The sequence below is a fragment of the Rhincodon typus genome, chromosome 18, assembly GCF_021869965.1.
Source record: "Rhincodon typus isolate 14 chromosome 18, sRhiTyp1.1, whole genome shotgun sequence".
Taxonomy (NCBI): Eukaryota; Metazoa; Chordata; class Chondrichthyes; order Orectolobiformes; family Rhincodontidae; genus Rhincodon; species Rhincodon typus.
In genome coordinates, this window is record NC_063349.1 from 22969989 (window position 1) to 22994280 (window position 24292).

General features: G+C 41.9%; 1 protein-coding gene across 3 annotated transcripts; it reads left to right on the forward strand.

The window, feature by feature from the left end:
- The first annotated feature begins 274 nt into the window (after positions 1–274).
- On the forward strand, positions 275–18899 carry LOC109925081 (hemagglutinin/amebocyte aggregation factor-like). Of its 3 annotated transcripts, XM_048607777.1 has the most exons (7): positions 275–379; positions 2793–2822; positions 5031–5060; positions 10994–11072; positions 15863–16051; positions 17638–17790; positions 18732–18899. In XM_048607777.1, exons 1-7 carry the CDS (start codon positions 322–324, stop codon positions 18775–18777), a joined length of 585 nt encoding a protein of 194 aa, XP_048463734.1. In that variant the 5' UTR covers positions 275–321; the 3' UTR covers positions 18778–18899. The 3 variants fall into 3 exon arrangements, with proteins under 3 accessions (XP_048463734.1, XP_048463735.1, XP_020380652.1); XM_048607778.1 differs by lacking the exon at positions 5031–5060; XM_020525063.2 differs by lacking the exons at positions 275–379; positions 2793–2822 and adding an exon at positions 4055–4188.
- The last annotated feature ends 5393 nt before the right edge of the window (positions 18900–24292 follow it).

Consider the following 24292-nt stretch of genomic DNA (forward strand, 5'->3'; position numbering starts at 1 on the left):
CCAGGCTATACTGTTAGAAAAATGAGTGAATTCAGTCATTTTACATGTTACTGGCAAGATCAGATTTGGGTATGCGGTCTGGTTCCAAGAAAGAAAACACATGTTCTATTTTCTTCTGCCAAGCTATTTTAAAAAGATTGTGCTTCTGGTCATTTTCTCACCAGCACCTGCAGCTAATGGTATTTTGAAGCTCAGACTCACCTCGCTGATTAGAAATTTAAAAATGTAGCTGATAGCGATATTTCTGGGAATATAAGGGCTAGTGCTAGGTGTTTCTACACCTGTGTTGACCTGTCAGAGTCAGCTCTTTGATCAGAAGCAATGAAGACACTGGGCCTTCTATTTATTGTCATTGCTGGAGTCCATGGATCATCTCCAGGTAAATGGAGAAGGAAATGTTTTATGACCCCAGTGTAACATTTCCATAACCCAGCCAGTCTTGTGGCTTCTTTCAATGAAATGTTGAATTAAAACTGGTTTGTTAATAATGATTTGTGTGCTAGTAGCTCCAGGGAATTAGAATGAGAATCCCTAAACTAATTCTGCAGACAATGCTTAAAGCCTCCTTTAGACAGGAGACTGTTTGATTTGGCTGGATTAAAGCCTAATTGGCACAAATTGTTCAGTGTAGCCAATGTGGAACCATCTCTATTCTGTACAGCGCCTCCTATGTTCCACTCATAATTCAGCCACAAGATTTTACAGATGCAGTCTTGCCATAGTCAAGGAAATCTCTGTTAAAGGGAGAAAATAAAGTATGCATTCTCATTGAGAGGGACATAAATGATGGAAATTGAATGCTTGTTTTGTACTAATGGAAACCATTAAATCTGTGACTTAATTCCTAAAAGTGGACAAATCCCCGGGACTGTACCAGATGTACTCTGGAACAGTTTGGGAAGCTAGGGAAGTAGTTGCTGGGCCCTTGCTGAGATATTTGTATCGTTGATAGCCACAGTTGAGGTGCCAGTAGACTGAAGGTTGGCTAATCTGGCGCCACTATTTAAGAAAGGTGGTAAGGAAAAGCCAGGGAACTATAGACCGGTAAGCCTGCAATTGGTGGGCAAGTTGTTGGAGGGAACCCTGTGGGACAGGATTTACATGTATTTGGAAAGGCAAGGACTAATTAGGGATAGTCAACATGGCTTTGTGCATGGGAAACCATGCCTCACTAACTCAATTGAGTTTTTTGAAGAAGTGATGAAGCGGCTTAATGAAGGCAAAGTGATGGATGTTGTCTGTATGGATTTCAGTAAGACTTTCGACAAGGTTCCGCTTGGTAGACTGTGTAGCAAGGTTAGATCACCTGAAATACAGGGAGAACTAGCCAATTGCATACAAAATTGGCTGAAAGATAGGAGATAGAGGGTGGTGGTGGAGGGTTGCTTTTTGGACTGGTGACCAGTGGTGTGCCGCAAGGATCAGTGCTGGGTCCACCACTTATTTATATAAATGATTTGGATGTTAGGAGGGATGATTTAGTGAATTTGCAGGTGATACCCAAATTGGTGGTGTAGTGGACAGCGAAGAAGGTTATCTCAGAGTAGAACAGGAACTTGATAAGATGAGCTGAGAAGTGGCAGGGAGAGTTTAATCCAGATAACTGTGAGGTGCTGCATTTTGATAGGGCAAATCAGGGCAAGACTTACACACTTAATGGTAAGATCCTGGGGACTGCTGCCAAACAACAAGACCTTGGAGTGCAGGTTCATAGTTCCTTGAAAGTAGAGTCACAGGTAGACAAGGTAGGGAAGAAGGCATTGATACACTAGCCTTTATTGGTCAGCACATTGATTAGAAGAGTTGGGAGGTCATGTGGCTGTACAGGACATTGGTTAGGCCACTTTTGGAACATTGCATTCAATTCTGGTCTCTCTTCTATAGGAAAGATGCTGTTAAACTTGAACGTGTTCAAAAAAGATTTACAAGGATTTTGCCAGGGTTGGAGAGTTTGAGCTATAAGGAGAGGCTGAATAGGCTGGGGCTATTTTCCTTGGAGCATCAGAGGCTGAGGGGTGACTTTAGAGAGGTTTATAAAATCATGAAGGGTATGGATAGCATGAATAGTCAATATCCTTTCGCCAGGATAGGGGAGTCCAAAACTAGAGGGCATAGGTTTAAGGTGAGACAGGAAAGATTTAAAAGGGACCTAAGGGACAACTTTTTCACGCAGAGGGTGGTGCATGTATGTAATAAGCTGCCAGAGGAAGTGGTGGATGCTGGTACAATTACAACAAATAAAAGGCGAGGTACATGATGGGTATATGAATAGGAAGGGTTTAGAGTGATTTGAGCCAAATGCTGGCAAATGGGATTAGATTAATTTAGGGTATCTGATCGGCATGGTTATGTCCAGCTGAAGTGCCTGTTTTTATTGCTGTACCTCTCTATGATGCTATGACTCTCTGACATATTCCCCATAATCCTCATTAAAGAGGCTAACAGGTGCACAATATGAGGTTACACTGACTGGGAGGAATGTGGGTATTCATAGCAGGACTGTATCCTAGTTACACTTTTACATATCGATTAGGGTTTCAGCTCTTGGATAATGAATGCATGTTTATATTATGGCTACAACTGCCTCAGTACTAAAAGGATACAACTAAGTATTGAAATATAAAATAATCCATGCTAGTTCTTGCATTCTGCTTGCAGTTGTCAGTTTGTCACATGGGAGAAAACCCTCACAGTATGAGATTTGGTTTCACTATACTATACTTTAAAAGGATTAAGAGATTTTCAAGTGATTTCATCTCACTTTAATGTAAATTCAATATTATCTTTTCCAGCTCAAAAACCCAATGACATCAAACATCCTGGTGAGTCCCTATAAATCTTTAACATCCAAAGTAAAATGTAACTATTGTATCCTAGTGCATGAACACACATGCTGGTGTTCTCTTCTGTGAACATAGGATTATCCTTTATCCATGTGATGCTTCTTCACTTGTAAAGCTCAGCAATAATTAATGGTCATGTGGGTACTCCCAGCAGGATGCCACCGCCAGGCACATATTCCCCTACCCTGACAGCCTTCTGCAGGCACCATTCCCTCCGGGACACCCTGGTCCACTCCTCCTTCTCTCTCATGGTCCCTCAACAGCTTCATGGCACCTTCCCCTGCAACTGCAGAACGTGTAACACGTGTCCATTTACTCCCTCCTCAGTATGCAAGGGCACAAACATACCTTCCAGGTGAAGCAGTGCTTTACCTGTACTTCACTCAATCTAGTCTACTGCATTCAGTGCTCACAATAGACTAGGTGCTGCTCGCAGAGCACCTATGTTCTGTTCACAAAAAAGACCCTGCGATTCAAGTTGCCCACTGCTTCTACACATCACTGTGTTCCCCCTGGCCAACATCTCTGCCTCAGGCTTGCTGTGGTGCTCCAGCAAAGTTCAGTGCAAGCTGGAAGAACAGCATCTTATTTTCCGATTGGGAACTCTACAGCCTTCTGTGCTCAATATTCAGTTCAACAATTTCACTCTTTGGAGGATGAGTGAGGATTTGATGGGTCAAATGGCCTCTTTCTGCACTATAATTCTATGAATTTGCCTGTGGAAGTGATCCTTTACAGAAAATGTATGTGGACCAAGCCTAATCTGTAACAGAGCATTATAGAGGGAACCATAATCCATCTTGTATCTAATCTGGGAATGTATATTATGAAGATAGTTTCGAAGAAAAATTGTTAGTGTTACATTCTTCAAAATTGGTATCCTTCACCCTAATGAAATGAGCAGAAGTTGACTTGAAATTTCAAGGAAATAAAATGTAAATTATTTGGGGGAGAAAGATTATATTACCAGGCTATACTGTTAGAAAAATGAGTGAATTCAGTCATTTTACATGTTACTGGCAAGATCAGATTTGGGTATGCGGTCTGGTTCCAAGAAAGAAAACACATGTTCTATTTTCTTTGGCCAAGCTATTTTAAAAAGATTGTGCTTCTGGTCATTTTCTCACCAGCACCTGCAGCTAATGGTATTTTGAAGCTCAGACTCACCTCGCTGATTAGAAATTTAAAAATGCAGCTGATAGTGATATTTCTGGGAATATAAGGGCTAGTGCTAGGTGTTTCTACACCTGTGTTGACCTGTCAGAGTCAGCTCTTTGATCAGAAGCAATGAAGACACTGGGCCTTCTACTTATTGTCATTGCTGGAGTCCATGGATCATCTCCAGGTAAATGGAAAAGGAAATGTTTTATGACCCCAGTGTAATATTTCCACAACCCACCCAGCCAGTCTTGTGGCTCCTTTCAATGAAATGTTGAATTAAAACTGGTTTGTTAATAATGATTTGTGTGCTAGTAGCTCCTGGGAATTAGAATGAGAATCCCTAAACTAATTTTGCAGACGATGCTTAAAGCCTCCTTTAGACAGGAGACTATTTGATTTGGCTGGATTAAAGCCTAATTTGCACAAATTGTCCAGTGTAGCCAATGTGGAACCATCTCTATTCTGTACAGTGCCTATGTTCCACTCATAATTCAGCCACAAGATTTTACAGATGCAATCTTGGCATAGTCCAGGAAATCTCTGTTAAAGGGAGAAAATAAAGTATACATTCTCATTTAGGATGGAAATAAATAATGGAAATCCAATGCTTGTTTTGTACTAATGGAACCCATTAAATCTGTGAATTATTCCTGTAATATTCAGTGAAGAGGATAATAGGTGCACTGTGAGGTTACACTGACTGGGAGGGATGTGAGTTTTTGTAGCAGGACTGTATTAGTTACATGTTCACTTAGCAATGAGGATTACAAGTTGGTAGTTGGATAGTGAATGCACATTTACATTAGAGCTATGACTGCCCTAGTACTGATAGCCAACAACTAAGTATTCAAATATGAAACAATCCATGATAGTCCTTGTATTCTGCTTGCAGTTGTCAGTTTGTCACATGGGAGAAAACCCTCACTGTATGAAATTTGGTTTCACTATACTATACTTTGAAGGGAATTAGAGATTTTCAACTGATTTCATCTCACTTTAATGTAAACTCAATATTATCTTTTCCAGCACAAAAACCCAATGACATCAAACATCCTGGTGAGTCCCTATAAATCTTTATCATCCAAAGTAAAATGTGAATATTGTATCCTAGTGCATGAACACACATGCTGGTGTTCTCTTCTGTGAACATAGGATTATCCTTTACCTGTGTGATGCTTCTTAATTTGTATGGCTCAGCAATGATCGATGGTCACATGTGGATTCCTGGCAGGATGCCACCACCAGACATGCATTCCCTTCCCCTCCCCTGTCAGCCTTCCACAGGGACCATTCCCTCTGGGAAACCCTGGTCTACTCCTCCTTCACTCCCAAGGTCCCTCCCACAGCCCCATGACACCTTCCCCTGCAATTGTAGAAGGTGTAACACCTGCCTCTTTACTTCCTACTTCCCCAGGATCCAAGGGCCCAAACACAACTTCCAGATGAAACGACACTTAGGTAAAGTCCCACAATCTAGTCTACTGAATTTGCTGCGCACAATGTGGTCTCCTCTACACTGAGAAAACTAAGCATAACCTGGGTGACTGCTTCACAGAACACCTATGTTCTGTCCACAAAAAGAACCCTGAGCTTCCCATTGCCTGCCTTTGCAACATACCACCCTGTTCCCTGGCCAACATCTTTGTCTCAAGCTTGGTGCAGTGTTCCAGCTAAGCTCAGCGCAAGCTGGAAGAAAAGCACATTATTTTCAACTTGGGAACTCATCAACCTTCTGGACTCAATATCAAGTTCAACAATTTTAGGGCTTGAGGCACCTCACATGTGCTTACCCCAAAGCCCACACCCCAGGCCTTGTTTTCACAAGGCAGAGATACAGGAGGCTAGAAGAACACAGCAAGCCAGGCAGCATTTGGAGGAAAGGAGAAGTTAATGTTTTGGGTATTACCCTTCTTCAGGACTGAATATGGGAGTTGGGGGAGCTGCAGATAAAGATGGTGGGGGGATGGATGGTGAAAGGTGGACGCAGGTAGTAGGTGTGACCTGGTTGGTCGATGGGAAGGTTGAATCTGGTTGGTGGCTGGAAGGGAGGGTCAGGAGGTGGGATGGACAGTAGGAGGTGGGCTGGAAAGGGAGTTGGGGGATGGGTGGTATGGTTATTTGAAATTGGAGAACTCAATGTTGAGTTCTCTGGGCTGTATGGTGCCCAGGTGGAAGATAAAGTATTGTTCCTCAAATTTGCAATCTGATTCACTGCAACATTGGAGGAGGCCGAGGACAGACATGTCACAGGGGTAGTGGTTGGTGTGGGGGTTTGAAATGGGGGGTGACCAGGAGGTTAGGCTGGCCACTTCAGGCCAGACAAAGATGCTGAGCGAAATAGTCACCTAGTCTACGTTTGGTCTCACTGATGTAGACTTGGCGAAATGGTTACCTAGTCTACGCTATCATGTAGTCTGCTATTACACACTAGCCACTAGTTGTCCACGAATAGCTATTCATTCTCCCAGCCAGATTGTTATCCACTCCTTTGTCTATCCATCTGTTCTTTTCTCTCTTTGGGCTCTATCCCTACCTATTGTTTACTCCTTACTCCCTACCCCACCCTATCTTCTGCATATAAGCTGATATTTTACTCGCTACCATCAGTCCTGAGGAAGGGTCCCTGAACTCAAAACATTAACTCTGCTTTCTCTCCACAGATGCTGCCAAACCTGCTGAGCCTTCCCAGCAATTTCTTTTTTTATTTCTGATTTCTAGCATCCGCAGTTTTCAGTTTTTTATTTCCACATATGCTATGGGAGCTGTGAGACAGTAATGATCAACTGTCACATGTGTGCTTTATGTTTGAGACAGCAGAATGTTTGGAGCTATTTTTCAAAGTTTTTTTTTATCCTGATTCAACTATTTGAACGTGTAAAGTTAATGCACTTCAAATTGTGCAAGATGGTAAAAGGTTTAGGTATGTTGGAAATAGAGTTTGAGATTCTCTGGTTTGAAGTTGAATGATGTAACCGAGTGTGTTAGGTCGTGTTCTGTCTACTAATACCGAGAGCAAGTTATCATACATGCTTCTCTGCTCAATATCAATGAAGTGAAATGTGGTGCGAGTTACTTGGCAAATCATGTTGTGAATAGGCAGAAGTTCTCAACACTGGCAGGGCCTTTTGTTATCAGAGGCTCTAGTGCCACATTTGAAGGCCAGATGGACACTACTTCAGACACTGCATACCAGGAGCTTCATGGGGCATGTGGTGGTCATCTGCAAAAGCTCAGAAATGATCGCTAAGGACTGGAAGCTGGCTCACAGATTCACCAGTGCTGCACTGTAGACACTACTGGACGGGGTCACCAAGTGAAGGTCCATTCTCTTCCCAAGTCCTTTTAACAGGAGGCAATCTTATCAGAGCCCTGCAGCCTGGGCTGAGATCACAGCACTATCAGTGTCACTGAGCTGCACCAAAGGAACAGAAAGCAGTGCTATAGAATGTGAATGATCCCCAGCAATTCACAAGGGTCAGTGGCACCATTTTCTCTCTACTACCTGACACTTTCAGGGGCATCACTGAGTCTCATTCTGCCACTGCACAGGCATTTTACAAAGGCACAAAGCCTGCAAACCTCAGTATCTTTTTTTTACTCATTCGTGGGATGTGGGTGTCACTGGCTGGTCAGCATTTATTGCCCATCACTAGTTGCCCTTGAGAAGGTGGTGGTGAGCTGCCTTCTTGAACTCACCTCCTGTGGGTTGACCCACAATGCCATTGGGGAGGGAATTCCAGCATTTTGACCCAGTGACAGCAAAGGAGCCAGCGATATATCGCCTAGTCAGGATGGTGAGTGACTTGGAGGGGAACATGAAGATAGTAGTGTTCCTATGTTTCTGCTGCTCTTGTCCTTCTAGACAGAAATGGTCATAGGTTTGGAAGGTGCTGTCTGAGGATCTTTGGTGAATTTCTGCAGTGCATCTTGTAGATAGTACACACTGCTGCTGCTGAGCGTCGGTGGTGGAGGGAGTGAATGCTTGCGGGTGTAGTGCCAATCAGGCGGGCTGCTTTGTCCTGGATGGTGTCAAGTTTTTTCAGTGTTGTTGGTGCTGCACTCATCCAGGCAAGTGGGGAGTTCCATCACACTCCTGTCTGGTGCATGGTAGATGGTGGACAGGCTTTGGAGAGTTGGGAGGTGATTTACTCGCCGCAGTGTTCCTAGCCTCTGAACTGCTCTTGTAGCCATTGTGTTTATGTGGTGAGTCCATTTGTGTTTCTGAACAATGATAACCCCCAGGATATTGATACTGGGAGATTCAGTTATGGTAATACCATTGAATGTCAAGTGGCAGTGCTTAGATTGTCTCCTATTGGTGATGGTCATAGCTTGGCATTTGTGTGGCGTGTATGTTACTTGCCACTTGTCAGCCCAAGCCTGGATATTGTCCAGATGTTGCATTTGAACATGGACTGCTTCAGTATCTGAGGAGTTGTAAATGGTCCTGAACCATTGTGCAATCATTGGCGAACATCCCCACTTCTTACCTTACGATGAACGGAAGGTCATTGATGAAGCAGCTAAAGATGGTTGGGCCTAGGACACTACCCTGAGGAACTTATGCAGAGATGTCCTGGAACTAAGATGACTGATCTTCAACAACCACAATCAACTTCCTACGTGCCAGGTATGACTGCAACCACTAGAAAGTTTGCCCCCGACACCCATTTGATTCCGGTTTTGCTAGGGCTCCTTGATACCACACTTGGTTGAATGCAGCCTTGATGTCAAGGGCTGTCACTCTCACCTCACCTCTGGAATTCATGTACGATTAGCACTCAAGGACTCAGACTCACACCATCCTCTCAAACAGCTAACCCTTTGCGCCCTCTGGCCTTCCAACTTACTTACTGGGGACTACTCACCACTCCTCTTTCCATACTCAAAGACTGTTCCTGCGCCAATTTCATCACACTTTACCCTTCTCTTTATCTCATTGCAGAAGAAGTAGATTCACAGCTGTGCCGAAAGGCTAAGACTGGCAGAAATGTGCCAGACATAAAGGTCCTCACCCCCTTTGAGGAAGTGAACTGGCCAGGGAAGGCCAAGCCCATTCTGTGACAAAAGGAAGCGGCACGGTGACTTAGCAGTTGGCACTGCTGCCTCACGGTGGCAGGGACCCCAGTTCAATTCCAGCCTCGGGCAACTGTTTATGTGGAGTTTGCACATTCTCCCCATGTCTGCGTGGGTTTCCTCTGGGTGCTCCTGTTTCCTCCCACAGTCCAAAGATGTGTAGGTTAGGTGGATTAGCCATGGAAATGCGGGGTTACAGGAATAGGGTTGGGGGTGTGTGTGTCGGTGTGGACTTGTTGGGCTGAATGGCCTCTTTCCACACTGTAGGGATTCTATGAAGGCAGGAATTGGCTAGAAACACAGTCAGATGAGAACAACACATTGACATGTGGAAGCTATTCTGCATCTTCATCAATTCATTCTTTCTCTTCTCTTCTGCAACCACGAACGCACCCAGACCAGCACGTTCTCTGAAGAGGAAGCCTTTGATAGCTCAGAAGATGCAATGGCAAGGTATTTACTACACCCTCCAGCAACACAGAGACATCCACCTTGGTGGATAGATTATAGAATGCAGGACACATCACTGACAGACATCTCTCACCCTGGTTTGTGATACTCGGAGGACTCTGTAAACCAAACACCTGCTGAGTCCTACACAGAAGACATGCCTCTGATCTTGAGTACACACATCATGTAGTCAACTGCAGAGAGACACATAGGAACATCAGGCACCTTTGTCAAATGCCTTTGATAGGTTGGGTAATAAGATGGAGGACTCTATGTCCAAATGCAGTAAAACCTGGACAATATCCAGTTTTGGGCTGATAAGTGGCAAGTATCTTTCACACCACACAAGTGCCAGGCAATGACCATCTCCAACAAGAGAAAATCTAACCTTTGCCCATTGTTATTCATTATCATCACTGCATCCTCCACCATCAGCAATTTGGAGATTACCAACAACCAGAAACTGAAATGGACCAGCCATAGAAAAACATTTGGCAACAAGAGAAGGTCAGTGGTGAAGAATCCTGCAGTGGGTAACTCACCTAGTGTCTCTCCAAAGCCTGAACACAATCTACAAGGCACAGGTCAGGAATGTGATAGAATACCGTCCACCTACCAGGATGAGTCCAGCTCCAATAACACACAAGAAGTTTGACACTATCCAGGACAAAGCAGTCCACTTGATTGGCATCACATTCACAAACATTCAGTCCCTCCAGTTTTGATGCTCAGTGGCAACAATGTGTATCATCTACAAGATGCACTGCAGAAATTCACAAAGGCTCCAAAGACAGCACCTTCCAAACCTACTGCTTTCATCTAGAAGGTCAAGGGCAGCAGATACCAAGGAAACACCACACGCTGTAAGATCGCTATTAAGCAATTACCATCCTGACTCAGGAAACATATCCTGACTCCTTCAGTGTTGCTAGGTCAAAATCCTGAAACTCTCTCCCTAATGATGTGAGTCTACCTACACCAAATGGATTGTAGTTCACGAAGGCAGCTTACCACCACCTTCTCAAGACTAACTAGGGATGGACAATGAATGCAGCTCCAGGTGGTGACACCCACATCTCATGTGTGAAAAAAATGAATGAGATGCCAATGCCTGTATTTTAGCTTCTTGCCACTGATAGTGTGAATATCATCTTAGCATCTAAGGAGGGATGGTTTAATTGCAAAAGTTTAACTGCATTGTAAGAATCTGATTTTTGGATTCCTGTACAATTAACTCAACATATTAGCATTATTTTCAATACTTAGGAAATGGAAAATTGTACATAGCTTTGTCAATCATGTCTGATAGTGAACTTTCAGTGTAATCATGTCAATTACATCAAATCAATTTTTAACATAACATTATATGAAATGATATGCTGTATGAATGCATTTTTTCTTATGATGCATCATGTCAGTGAATTAGAAAATCATATGTATTTAATGAGTGTCTTGTATTTCAGATAGTCGCTGGTTGAATGAGTTTGATGATAAACTGCTTTTTACCTGTGCCTCATTTAGTACAATAGGGTCAGTTAGCAGGTAAGTGACCAAAGATCACCCACAATAATCTCATAGAAACCTGTTAAGTCTACAAGAATATGCCACAAAGAGGCTTTTTAATATTTATAATTTGTCCATATCACACAACTCCAACAACGCTGACTATTAAGTCATTCCCCTTATATGCACACAGGTCTTGCCCAATTATCCCTCCTTTAGCAATAACCATCACCAATTCCCTTATTCTATTTGGCCTTCAGGCAGCCCTGCATGGTGGACTTTAATTCCACGAATGTCCATCATGGAAGACTGCTGCTCTGTTGAAACAAGTACTTTTGTCCTTGCAAGATCTGGATTTTTTGACCATGCCCTGAATCTATGAACAGTGGTCTGGCTTCTAGTTTACATGCTGCTTATCTTCATTTTTACTCCATATCTGTAAGCTCATTACTTCCACTTGTGGAGTGAGTTGGACGTTTTCCTGGTGAATTGAACGTGTTCACATCTTCAATCATGTTTTTGGGTAATTGCTGCTTACTCAGCAATATTTCTGTCACTGGGACTGAGAATACTTCTTTCGAGGATAATAGATTGAAATGATGCTCTTCAGCTTGTCTTGGCTCCCCATCCGGCATTAAAGTCAATTCTGTTGTATCAATTTAATCTCCAGTCTTTTTGACTACTTGAATAACTTCAATTAACATTTTCCCAATGAGCTCAAGTATGTTGTACTCCTCATTTTTGCTTTCAGTATTTGCTTCTTGGAAAGCCTTGCCAATCTTTTATCTAAAGTTTCTTTGGTGATGCTTGGAATAGAAACCATTTCCACCTTCCTAGTACAATCATAGTTTCCTTCCTATAGACAGTAAGAAACAATTTGCTAATGCCAGCATAGGCAATGTCAGTAGATTCTTTCATTTCTTTGGGATCTGCCATGACTCTAGGAAACCCAGTGTGGTCTTCTACTAGTGGCCCCTTGACCAACAATTGTAATTTGTAACTGCTGTTCCTTCAGCTATAGTATTTGAGCTGATAAAATAGTGACATTGAGTTCTATATCAAGCTTAAAATTGATGGGATGAATGTCACCATTAACAAGCTCTAGCAAAATTGTTGGGGAGACAGTTACTCAATGTTAATATTACTGGACTAGTATTCCAAAACCCCAGGCTCATATCTCAGTGTATGGGTTCACATCCCATCATGGCAAATCTGGAATAAAGAAAATTAACCTAATGGTACCACCGTCAATTGTGTAAAGCCCAACTGGTTCATTAAAGACCTTTACAGGAAGGAAATGTCACATACTTCTGAAGAAGAGTCATGCTGAACTCAAAACATTAACTCTGTTTCTCTCCACAGACGCTGCCAGACATGCTGTGTTTCTCTAGCATTTTCTGTTTTTATTTCAGATTTCCAGCATCTGTAGTATTTTGCTTTTTGTCTGTCTGTTGTAAATTCTGATTTCTGAACTCTTCAGTTAAATCTTGCCCTTTCAAGAATTTTGTTGTTTCTTAGATGACAACATTATCAAAAGCTTGAAGGACTTTATCAAAACTGTCCATGTTTTCTTTTATATTTTGTGGTTTATTTTCATCACTGGCTGCACAATAATATATTTTCTTGAACATTTTGAGATTTAGTTTGTAAGTTTGAAGCAATTTTGTTTCCTAAGAGCTGCTTTTTTTCCAAAATACCTAATCCTGTTTTCTGTTTGGTGTATCACTGACATTAAATGTTTATTATATTTCCTTCCATTTTCTTCTTTTTGATTATTTACACTGCTTCCTTTAAAGCTATTTTCAATCTGCAATATCTCAATGCTGTTTCTAATCAGCTATCTTTTAAACCTTAATCTTATTGGATAACAAATTTATTCCAATCTTCTGACCATAAAACTTTTCAAATCAAATCAATTCCTCTGTATTTCTTTGTCTATAAGATTTGAACATTTTCTCTGTAGTGATGTTGTCTTCACTTCCTTGATTTTAGAAGGTTTTAAATTCTATGCAGCAACTCCCCTCTTAAAGGTGTTACTATATTAAATGAAACAACTTCCAATAAAATACTTTTTCCCACAGGAATCAATGTTAAAGCCAGAGTTAAATTGCTTGGAACATTTCTCACCTTGGAAAAATATCTACTATATCGTACGTGTGCAACATTGCGTTCTGAGCTGAAATAGGTTGCAAAATAGAATCTATCACTAAGTATATTCAAAATCTTTTACAAAAATTACTCAGCTTTACTGTACAGTGCTGTTAGATTGACTTAACTCCATCTGGTAGCTGAAGTTCCAGGACTACCTGCACTGACCAACATCTGCCAATAGGTGGAGTCGAGGACTTCAGTTCTAATTCAGGTGGGGAGTGAGGACCCAGGAGCAGTGTAACAGGGAAAGGAGGATCAGATCTTGAGCTTAAAAGTAAAAACAGGGACAGGAGGTGAGGACAAGGTAAAGTGACATTGGGAGAATGTGGCCTCAAATAGAGAATGAGCCTCAGGAGAGACTCTGACCAAGGCCCTGAAGAGATGGAGGTCAGGGTGAGACAAAGCTACTAGGACACAAGCCCGGGGAACAAGATCCTTTCCCATGACCGAAACAAAAGGGAGAGAGTGTCTGGAATACAAACCTTAACACAGAATTCACCAGTTTCAAAATGTCCCCACCCTCAGCCTCATTCCATGTCCAGCCGTCCCTCCCATCCCTGCCTCCTTGACCTGACACAATCTGTCTATCTTCTTTCCCAAATATCTGCCCCACCCTTCCTACTGACTAATCCACACTATCCCCTACCTGTATCCCCCATCACCATCCCGCCTATCTTCCCCCAGCCCCACACCCAACTATTTATTTCCCAGCTCCTTTCCCCCTCCCCAGTCCTGATGAAGGGTGTAAATCTGAAATGTTGACTTTCCTGCTCCTCTGTTACTGCCTGACCTGCTGTGTTCCTCCAGCTCCACACTGTATTGACTCTGACTCCAGCATCTGCTGTTCTTGCTATCTCCAAGCAGTATTCTACACTGACTGGCAATGAGAACATATGTAAATGATGTTAAAATGAAAATGATGATGCAAAACAAGAAAACAGACGCTAAGAGTTGACAAAATTAAAAAAGAAATCATGTTAAGTGACGTGAGTGGGAGAGAGGGGAATTCAGAGACAGTCACCATCATCTAAAGAAATGGAAGAGAAGAGAACCATGTACTTCTAAAACAATGAGACAGAGAGTAGGGATAGCAACTTCATGAGGGGAGGAATGTAAGAAGAACAGTGACTGCAGGAGGTATAAACTGGAGATATAGAGCTTCTTCAATATGTTTTCATGTGTCAGAGCCAAAGTATGATATCACAAGAAAACAGGTTGGTATTTCTTGCACGCCTTTTTTGATTGGCCAAGTGGTTTAGATCAAGAAACTATATTACTGCTAAAGAATACAGTTAGGAAATTCACTTCTGAAGTATCTAATGTCCAAGTTAATTAAGTAGAATAATGATGACTGAGCAGGTGATGCGTTGCATCTGTAGTATGTGGGAGCTGGTGAAGCTGGTCCATGGTGACACACCTGCAGCGTGGTGTCTGCTCAAGGAACTCCAGCTCAGAGCTGATGAGCTTGAGGCTAAGTTGCAGACAATGTGACATATTGGGGAGGGGGATGTTGAACACTGGATACTATGTTACAGGAGGCAGTTTAATTTGGTCTGTGTTCAGTGACAATGGTGTGTTACTGTAACATAAAGCCAGTATAGCGGTGCAGAACTTAGCTTTGGTGGAGCTTCAGCCAATACCAATAGATACAAGGTTCATGCTCTCAGTGTGGACAAAGGCATAGACTGCAGGGAAGATGAGAGAACTGACCAAAGCACTGTGGTCCAGAGTATCATCCAAGTCAGGGGAGTAAAGAGAGATGTAGTAGTGATAGGGGATAGCATAGTCAGGGAATAGATACAATTCTCTGCAGCAAAGACAGAGAGTCTCGAAGGCTGTGTTGCCTACCTAGTGCTAAGGTTCAGGACCTCCCTTCTGGCCTGGAAAGGAACTTGGAGTGGGTGTGTTGTGGTCCACGTAGATGCCAATGACATAGATAGGACTATGAAAGAGATTCTGCTGAGGGATTACAAGCAGTTTGTTTCAGGTTTGTAGCATCCACAGTATTTTTGTTTTAATTGGATTGTAATGTTGAATCAGGTTGGGTGGAAGTAAGGAAAAGCAAGCAAAATAAGTCATTAGTGGGAATCATCTGTAGGCCCCCAAACAGTTTGCTCACTGACAAAGTAAACATTGGCAAATAATGGAGGTGTGTACAAAGGGCAATACAGTTGTCATGGTTGATTTTAATCTCTGTGTTGACTTGACGAAAGCAGTGAAGCCTGAGGTGGGGACCAGATTGATGGCTAGTTATGCATCATCACAACCACCTATTATGGCTTTAATGATATGGACCTGATAGACCGAAGGGCCTTTTCTGTACTGAATGATTCTCTGATTCTGTGATACTGAGACTATCAGGAGCAAGGGATGACATATCAGACCATGTTTAGTGTCTCAGGCTGGACTCAATTCTTCACCCAGGACTTTATGGCATCATCAGATTGGGTTGAGCCTAACACAGTCTCCAAATTAACCATTTCAGAACATTACCTTACAAAATACTGCCTTAGTTCAAATTATGTAGTGTGTTTACAGCTAGCAAAAGGAGCAACCTGAGTTGGTGGAATGAACTGAATTTATATTTTAGTGAAAAGGCAGTTGTCAAGTTCACACATTCAACCGATGTCTATCACCTGAAGTTATCCTGAACATACTTTTTGTGCTTTCCTTTCTAGTCAACATCACAGTTACTATGAAGATCGCTTGTGGGATTTCCAATGTAAGACAACATTCAGTGAGCTGCCAACTTGTTCATGGACTAACTACGTGAACAACTTTGATGAAGAGTTTACCTTCAACTGCCCATTTGGCTCCATTATTAGTGGCGTCGAGGCTTATCACGAGAACTATTATGAGGACAGGAGGTATTTTGGAAACTAGCATTATTGCATCAAAGGTCTAGACAATTTTATAAACAATTGAGTACGATATTTCCATTTACTAATGTGAACAAAAAAGTCAATGTTGAAACTTGTCTTCCAGTACTTTAATTGGCTGTTATAATGCAGTTTCTATGTTACGTTGTTACAAACATAATTACTTGGAGATACTCTATATTTCTAAATCCAAGCTAAAATATACAATATATTGAATATAGCAGCCAGACTGATTAAGAATATGAAGATGTCAGAAAAATAATCCCATTCCAGAATTCTGAAAACAATGTGCCCCATTTATGCTGTTACAGCATAATGATGTTGCAGCAAAAAAAAGGCCATTTGGCCGAACATTGAATACTATCCTCTTCTCACCCCTCTTCATCTAACTTCAGCAGCATTACATTCCTTTCACTCTCATGTGTCTTCCCCAGAAATAAATCAATACTATTCATTTTAACTATTTCATGTGGTAGCGAGTTCCACAAACGAACTATTTATTGGGTAAAGATGCCTCTCACTCTCCTGTTGGTTATCAAAATATTCTTTACAAATGTATTACTGAGTGAATACATTCACAGCAGCAATGGTGCAGGATTACTGTTGGCTTCAAGTTACCAGATTGAGTTCACTTACAGGTCTCCAGGAAGGGGAAGGCCACAGTTGTTTCACATTGTTCTGATACAAAGTCACAGAGCTGAACTGTTAATTCTGTTTCTCTCTCTTTGCAGAGGCTGCCTTTCAGCAATTTTTGTTTTACTTTGGATTTCCATCAACTGCTTTCCCACGTTGAAGTCCCCTCTCCTTTAATTACCTTTGTTTGCTGCTCCTGTAAAGCTGGGATTTAGGTTGTCCTGTAGCTTTAGGAGCAATATTGCCTCTGAGCTGTACAGCAGTGCAGCAGCTCGGAGAACCCACGCCTCTCGATCAAAGGAATGCTCTAATTTCCAGCTTCCTGCAGTTGCTGCTGTGCGCATACCATGGAATTCTGCACTGTGGCAGGAAAATTTACAAGGCATATAGGTTGGGGGCTCATTCATCATCCTCAATTGGACAGAGAAGCAGGCACCATGTCAATTCAATGGAAATTGCAATGAAAATCCTAATGAATCGCTGTATTCCCCTGGGATGGCTTCAAAATCAATCTGCTCTGAGTTCATGGGGTTGGTATGCTGAAGGTAGCTCTGGACAGGGATTTAAAATAGGGAGGGGACTATAACGTGCATCCTGTCCTGGAAGTGAGTGCTTAAGAGTGTGATAAATGATACTGCAAGTGCCAGTAGCTTCATTGCTGTCCCTTTCAGAGGGAGGTGCTGTCATTCCAGCTCACTGCTGCTTAGGGAACAGTCTGGAACTCCAGCTGGTGCCCATCCTGCAGTCAGTAGAATGGTGTCCCCCACCAAACTGTAAAAGCTCACTGCATTTTTGACATTTGATGCAATCAGAGCAATTTTAGATTTTCACTTCTGTCATTTATGTTATCATATCGTTCCAATCTAGAACTCCAACATGGTGTCAGTATTGTTTCTGAAATGCTTGTCAAAGTTGCTGTTTTACTGCTTTATCTTTCTCAGGTGGAAGTTCTATTGCTGCCGTGTAAACAATGCCTGCAATGATCAGTGTTCCTGGACAGACTATCTCAATTATTTTGATGATTACTTTAGTTGGAAAGTTCCGGACTTGACCTACCTTGTGGGGGTTTCCAGCTATCACAATAACTACCGAGAGTAAGTAACTTGCAGCTTTTCAAATTTTCATTCAGAATTTTTTTTGTGTGCGTTAAATGGACTGACGACATGTGAAGATGGAGTCAAATGAAACCAGGATACACATCTCCAGAGTTTGACCACACAGGTCGCTAGGAACACAGAGGGAGAAGTTATACTGTGGTATCAGCAGGCCAGTCTTAGATCTATAAGTTAATATCAGCTCCAGCCACCTACGCAAATACTTTTGAAGAAGGGACCTATTTGTATTGTGACACAAAGAGAAGTCCATGATGTTGTAAATATGGACTTAAGTTTAGATATTGTTCTCTCAGAAATAAACAGGTATTTTTCCTTCATGTTTTCTAATTTTTAGAGTCTGCAAATCCAGTGGCATAGAAACCAGACATTACCTGTTGCTGCAGTCCTTCAACTTGCATATTTTACTCCTTAATGCACAGGAACAGCACAATCTCCAGAGTGGAATCTATTATAGATACTTTCTTGTGAACAGTGCCCCTTTAAACCATCAGCACATTGTAGCTGTGAATGCTCGGACAGCTCATCTCCAAATTATAGAACTTTCACCTTCTAAATATCTTCCTACCAGTAATCATTATAATAGATTTGCCATAGCTCCTTTTATCTAATTGTGAAGGGTTTCTGGATAGTTTGTGGGCAGAAGCAGAGAAAGATTGAGGAGGCACTGTCTCAGCCTCTTGATTCATTGAACTGTGATATGGAGTGATGCAGGCACAATGGAGTTACAGAAGGGAGACTGTGGTAGTGAGTTGAAATTACGGTCCAGGGTCTCTCTGACTTTATTTGCAAAAGTACCTCTGCGCAACCTGAACTCCAGACCAGAGAGTCGGAATGGATGAATCTGGAGAGCATTATAATATAGCTGCAACACACTGCTGGGCTATTAATAATAACCATTTGTTTTCTATATTTAACCACAGGGATCGTCGGTGGAAATACCAGTATTGCACCCAAAAGACCTGTTAACTCAGTGGAGGACTGCAGGAAAACCATTCACCCATACCAAAACATTCATTATACAAAAATATACAGCTAACCTCAAAATTAAAGAAAATTTCAAATAAAGTAAAGGCATGACACTAAATAAATAAGTTCTCTGACTAATTTTCATTTTGTGGAAGAGAGTTAAAGCAAGCAAGATAAAACAGATTACTGAGTAGGAAATGGAACGTTTTACACATGGTATCAGGATGAAGTATTTCTCGCAGGAGGTCATTGACTCACCCTGTCTGTGCCAGTTCTTTAAATGACCAGTTCACTTAGTGCTATTCACCTGCCTTCTTTCCCTAATCCTGCTCGTTTGTTCCTTTTGAAATCACCATCTGCTTTGTTTGAATGTCTCAATTGAAGCTGCCTCCACTACAAACTCTGGCAATGCATTCCTGCTCCTAACTACTTGCTGTGTGAGAACACCTTTCATAATGCAACTTTTGCTTCTTTTACTTATTTTAAATCTGGGAACTACCAACTCTGGACCTGTAAAAGTGAGTTGGTCAATGCTAGCCAATATGGTACCTTAACCACAACCTCAGAACTCTTTTATGTTTTGCGCAAGTCTTTCTGTTTTTCACACTAGCGGCCTTCCTACTTTCTCTCAAGTGAGAGACTGACAGTGAAATTGTAAATTATAAGCGCCAAAGCTTGACATTTTTTCTACCAATGGTAGTCACAGAGTGCTGAGTTTTGAGAAAAATATTAGGGGCAGCTGAATTGGAACAGTGTTCCTGGTTTGTGTAAGGCTGCTGAAAACTTTAAAACAATTCATTTCAGGTGTGAATATACATGAGGACACACCACGATATTAACATGACTGTGTTAAAACTGGTTTGCTGTGATAGCGGCATTATAAATTTCTTAACTGCTTTTCAGATATATGTTTTTTTTCACAACTTTGAGTTATTTCTGCCCATCTTATTCCGAATACATTGCCTTCTACATTTTAGGTAACTTTAATAGATTCTTACAGACCCAAGAATGTGTTTACTAACCTGAAAATTATATATATTTTGGTAACGCTCTCCCCTCAAAAAATTGCATTTTTTATTCAATGTTTTCCAATGGAGGTGATCAGGATTAATACCCTGCTAGCTGCTGAGAAGATGGACATTGATATGTACAATCCTGCGCCGATATTTACAGACTCTGCACTGTTGGACTGAAAATCCTGTGATAAGTAAAATTTGCACATAGTGTAAGAGTTTGTAAAACAATGCATGTATAATTTAAGTTGCCCTGAGTAATGGTAAAACTCACAGTCCCCTCCAACTAGAAATGGATGAAAGTGTCTTCAAATTTGCTTGGGAAACCAGCCCAGTAATTCTGCTGATATGCTGCTCATTGTGTTCTGCACTAACCACTTTGGAGTGAGGAACATCTTGGGGAAAACCTCTAATTTGAATGGATAGTCACTGTGAGACTTTAGGATGCAGCTACAGCACTGTCTACCCTGCCCCCTCTTATGGGGAGGGTTTTTGTTTCTAAAAGCCCCAATGTCTGGTTGTGTCAGCTGTGGCTCCCTATGGTTAGATGAGAGATCCTTTCTAAAAAAGAAATTTGAGGGTTTCTTCGGGGTTTCAAGATGCTCCCTTTGGTCTGGTCCCTATTAATGATGACCAATTGCAGCAAAATAGAGGTTGGTGCATTCACTCTCACATTTCACTGATCTCAGTTTCAGCGGTGTGTGAACTCCCAACAAGGAATTTCTTAAACAAAATCCAAAATTGATGGAAAAACTCCACAGGTCAGGCAGCAATCAGAGTTATTGTTTTGGGTCCAGTGACCCTTCTTCAGTCACGTTTCTGGCAATTTTGGATTTTGTTTCTGGTTTTCAGCAACTGCAGGTCTTTATTTGTTTATAATTAAGGGATTTCTTACTCATGATCCTATTTCTGCTCCATACCAAGCACATTAAAAACTCTCAAAAATTACAGACCATTTGACAAAGGTTCTCAATCTCCTGGCTGAGTTATGGTAGCAGATTGTAAAACATTTGATTCTGGCCTGGTATTTTTCTTTGCCAGAATAAAGCAGTCACTTTTTTAACATATTTAGCATAACATCATGTCATTGCATCACGTTAGAAAGCCTTCACACAGTTGAAAATATTAACTTTTATTGAACAACAGCAAACACGAAGAAAGAACAAACTAAAGGAGTTGCATTGGTTTCTTGGTACAAACCACAATCATTTGCCTTTTACGCAATGACAAATTTACAGTCAATGAGTGATCACTGCTCCCGGGCATTGGAACCGGGTGTCACTACCACATTGCTGGCTGGACCCGTATTATAACCCATTCCTTCTTGCCTTTGAGAAGGTGATTTTGAGTTGCCTCCTTGAACCACTGAAGTCCATTGCCATTGGAGAGAATGTTCCAGGATTTTGACTCAACAACACTGAAGGATATATTTCCAAGGCAGGATGGTGAGTGACTCAGAGGATAATTTGCAGGTTGTGATATTCTCATGTACCTGTCGGCCTTGTCCATCTAGATGGTAGTGGGTGTGGATTTGAAAGATCTGTAAGGTATCATGGTGAATTTGTGCAGTGAATCTTACAGATAGTACACACTGTTGCTACTGTGCATCGCTGGTGGAAGGGCTAGATGTTTGTGGATACGGTGCCACTCAAGCAGCTGACCTGTCCTGGATGGTGTCACACTTCTTGAGTGTTGTTTGAGCTGCACCCATCCAGACAAGTGGGGAGTATTTCCCATTTTGTGATGTCATTCCAAATTCCCCTTTTGACTTTTCCTCAGAGCTGAATGGTCCTGAAGAAGAGTCATAGCAGACTCAAAATGTTAACTCGGGAGCTGATGGCCTCGTGATATTATTGCTGGACTGTTAATCCAGACCCTAGTAATGTTCTGGGGAACTTGGTTCAAATCCTGCCATGGTAAATGGTGGAATTTGAAGTTAATATATTAAAATGAAATCTGAACTTGAGTCCAGTGATGACCATGAAGCCGTTGTCAATTGTCAGAAAAATCCATCTGGTTCACTAATGTTCTTTAGGGAAGGAAACTGCCATCCTTACCTGGTCTGGCCTACGTGTGACTCCAGACCCAAAGCAATGTTCTTGACTCTTAACTGCCCTCTGGGCAATGAGGGATGGGCAATAAATGCTGGCCCAGTGATGCCCTCATCCTGTGAAAGAATAAAAATCCTTAGCTTTTCTAGCCACAGATGCTGCCAGACCTGCTGAGTTTCTCCAGCATTCTGGGTTTGTTTCAGATTTTCAGCATCATCAGTATTTTGATTTCTGCCTTTTTTACTTATCGATATACTTTGGTGACATATAAGGCAAATGTTTTTTTACAATTGTAAACAAAAATTCATTTTCCCATTCCACAGCGAAGCTATACCTTTTTGGTTTCTTCGTAAATGTTCCAGTTTCATCATTCATCAGTATTGCGAGCCAGGGAATTATTTTTTAGCTAAGATAACAACCAAGGCAGCCCTAACTATAAGCCTACAACTGAGTACACACCTTGGGTTAGAGATGCGCATTAGAAATAATAAACCACTATGCATTGAGGTTACTTTTTAACTAAGTCTTAAAAGTGGTTGATCTCAAACATCCATTCGACACGTACAGATAATTATAAGTTTTAGATGTGGGTCTGGAAGCTGCTTTTTCTTGTACTCACTTCACCTTGTAGTTTGTAACATCTCTGAGCTGCTGCTTACACTGCAGGTCAATTTCTGGATCCACACATCTAGAACATCCAGAATGTTGCTGTGAGGCACCAGAGATCACTTCTGTAGTCGCAATTTGGTTCAGGGCTCCTGGTCAGCTTGCATTGCTCAGATATTGGATGTATGTATGCGGCAACATTCCCCATATTACCTTCGTTGTGTGTGAGCTCCATGCATGGCAGCGTTTCCTGGGAGGGGAGATCATGCTAATCGCCATGTGTGCTCAGCATAGAGGGAATGTGCAGGCTGTATGAGGAACTGAGACTGAGGCCAACTGTGAAGGATTCTCCAACCGACCACTCAAATGCAGCCTATGGATTGGAGAAAGTATCTCAGGATGTCCCAAGCCATTCAGGTGCCCTTTGTTTCAATGCCAGCAGAAAGTTTCAGGCAGGTACTGGGCATTTCACTGGATTCAACTCATTTGTTTATCAGGGACATGACTGATTTTCTCTTCACAAGAGCTCACCAATTCCTCTCTTTCCCCCTTAACCAGAAGAGTCAGGCAGTGAGGGTATGAGCATTCTCAGCCACCCCTCACTTCCCACAGGTACAGGGCATAACCGATTGTACCCACATAGCAATTAGAGTGCCCTATTGTCAGACTGTTGTTTTTGTCAATAGAAAAGGGAACTCCAGTCCCTTAAAAGCAGAGATCATCTGTGACCACAACAGCCAGACAAAGTAAGGTCTTGTGGTAGTGTTCCTATCTCTGAGCCTGAAGGTCCAGGTGCATAAGTCCCATCTGCCCTAGACGTATGTCATAGAATGTCTGAACAAGCTGATTTTGAAACAAAAAGATAATGCAAGTCCATGCTGAATATCCAGTGAGCTGCCATAACTCTTACTTCACAGGTATCAGCTCTTTTCACTGCCATTTGGCTCACGCAAGGGTGGTTGCTGGATGGCAAGGGATACCCCTCAAAATATGTTTGATGATACCTCTCAGAAACCCTTAGGCTGATGCTGAGGAGGCGTACAACACAAGGGCCAAGGCAGATCAGACCATAAGCCTCCTGACAATGAAGGTCTGATACCTGGACCAGTCAGACAGTGCCCTAGACTGAGTATCCAGCATTATAGTGCTGTTATATGCCTGTACAATCTCAAATGTCAAACAGAGGATGTCTTAGCAAATGAGGAGATGCAGAACTGACAAGAAACCTCTGAGGAGGAAGCTGAGGGTGACTATTTTGTGATGGACCAGGATAACAATCAAAGAAACAAATTAGAAAGGGAAATGAATGATTGAGCCAGAGACACCAGAGTCAACATTACAGCAACTCACTTCTAGAATAACAGAGCTGCACAGAGATGTTCCAGGTATGTTATGTTTTCAATTACACAGTGAATGTCAGCATTCTGCTTCCTATATATTCAACATTGATCACTGATGGAGAGCGATTTTTATTTGCTTTATTCACCCAATAAAATGGTGACATTTTGTTTAACTCTGGTTCTGATCTCTTCAGCTGTGTAAAGTATAACGTGCAGGCACATACCTTGCCGTAGACCAGAGTTAGCACATCAACATTTATAACATATTGAGCACTTTCACGATCACACACTCGCGGTTGGTTGGCTAAAATAGTCATTGCATCAAAGACATATGAGTCACATTAGAAACTGTGCCTCTTGATAAATACAACCAAGTTGTCCTACATTCTGCAATTGCTCCTTATGTACCTTAACTCTCACTATCCCTGTAGTGCTGTAAAATATAATGGGTCTTTACTGTACCCTTGCAATACCTGATTAACCTCATTGATGTCACTGCCACTAC

What these genes read in the sequence shown, in the direction of transcription:
- LOC109925081 (XM_048607777.1), top strand. Translation starts at nt 322, where the DNA reads ATGAAGACACTGGGCCTTCTATTTATTGTCATTGCTGGAGTCCATGGA. An exon ending in CAATGACATCAAACATCCTG is followed by an intron (nt 5,061 to 10,993) that starts GTGAGTCCCTAT and finishes CTTGTATTTCAG; the next exon opens with ATAGTCGCTGGTTGAATGAG. An exon ending in ACAATAGGGTCAGTTAGCAG is followed by an intron (nt 11,073 to 15,862) that starts GTAAGTGACCAA and finishes TTTCCTTTCTAG; the next exon opens with TCAACATCACAGTTACTATG.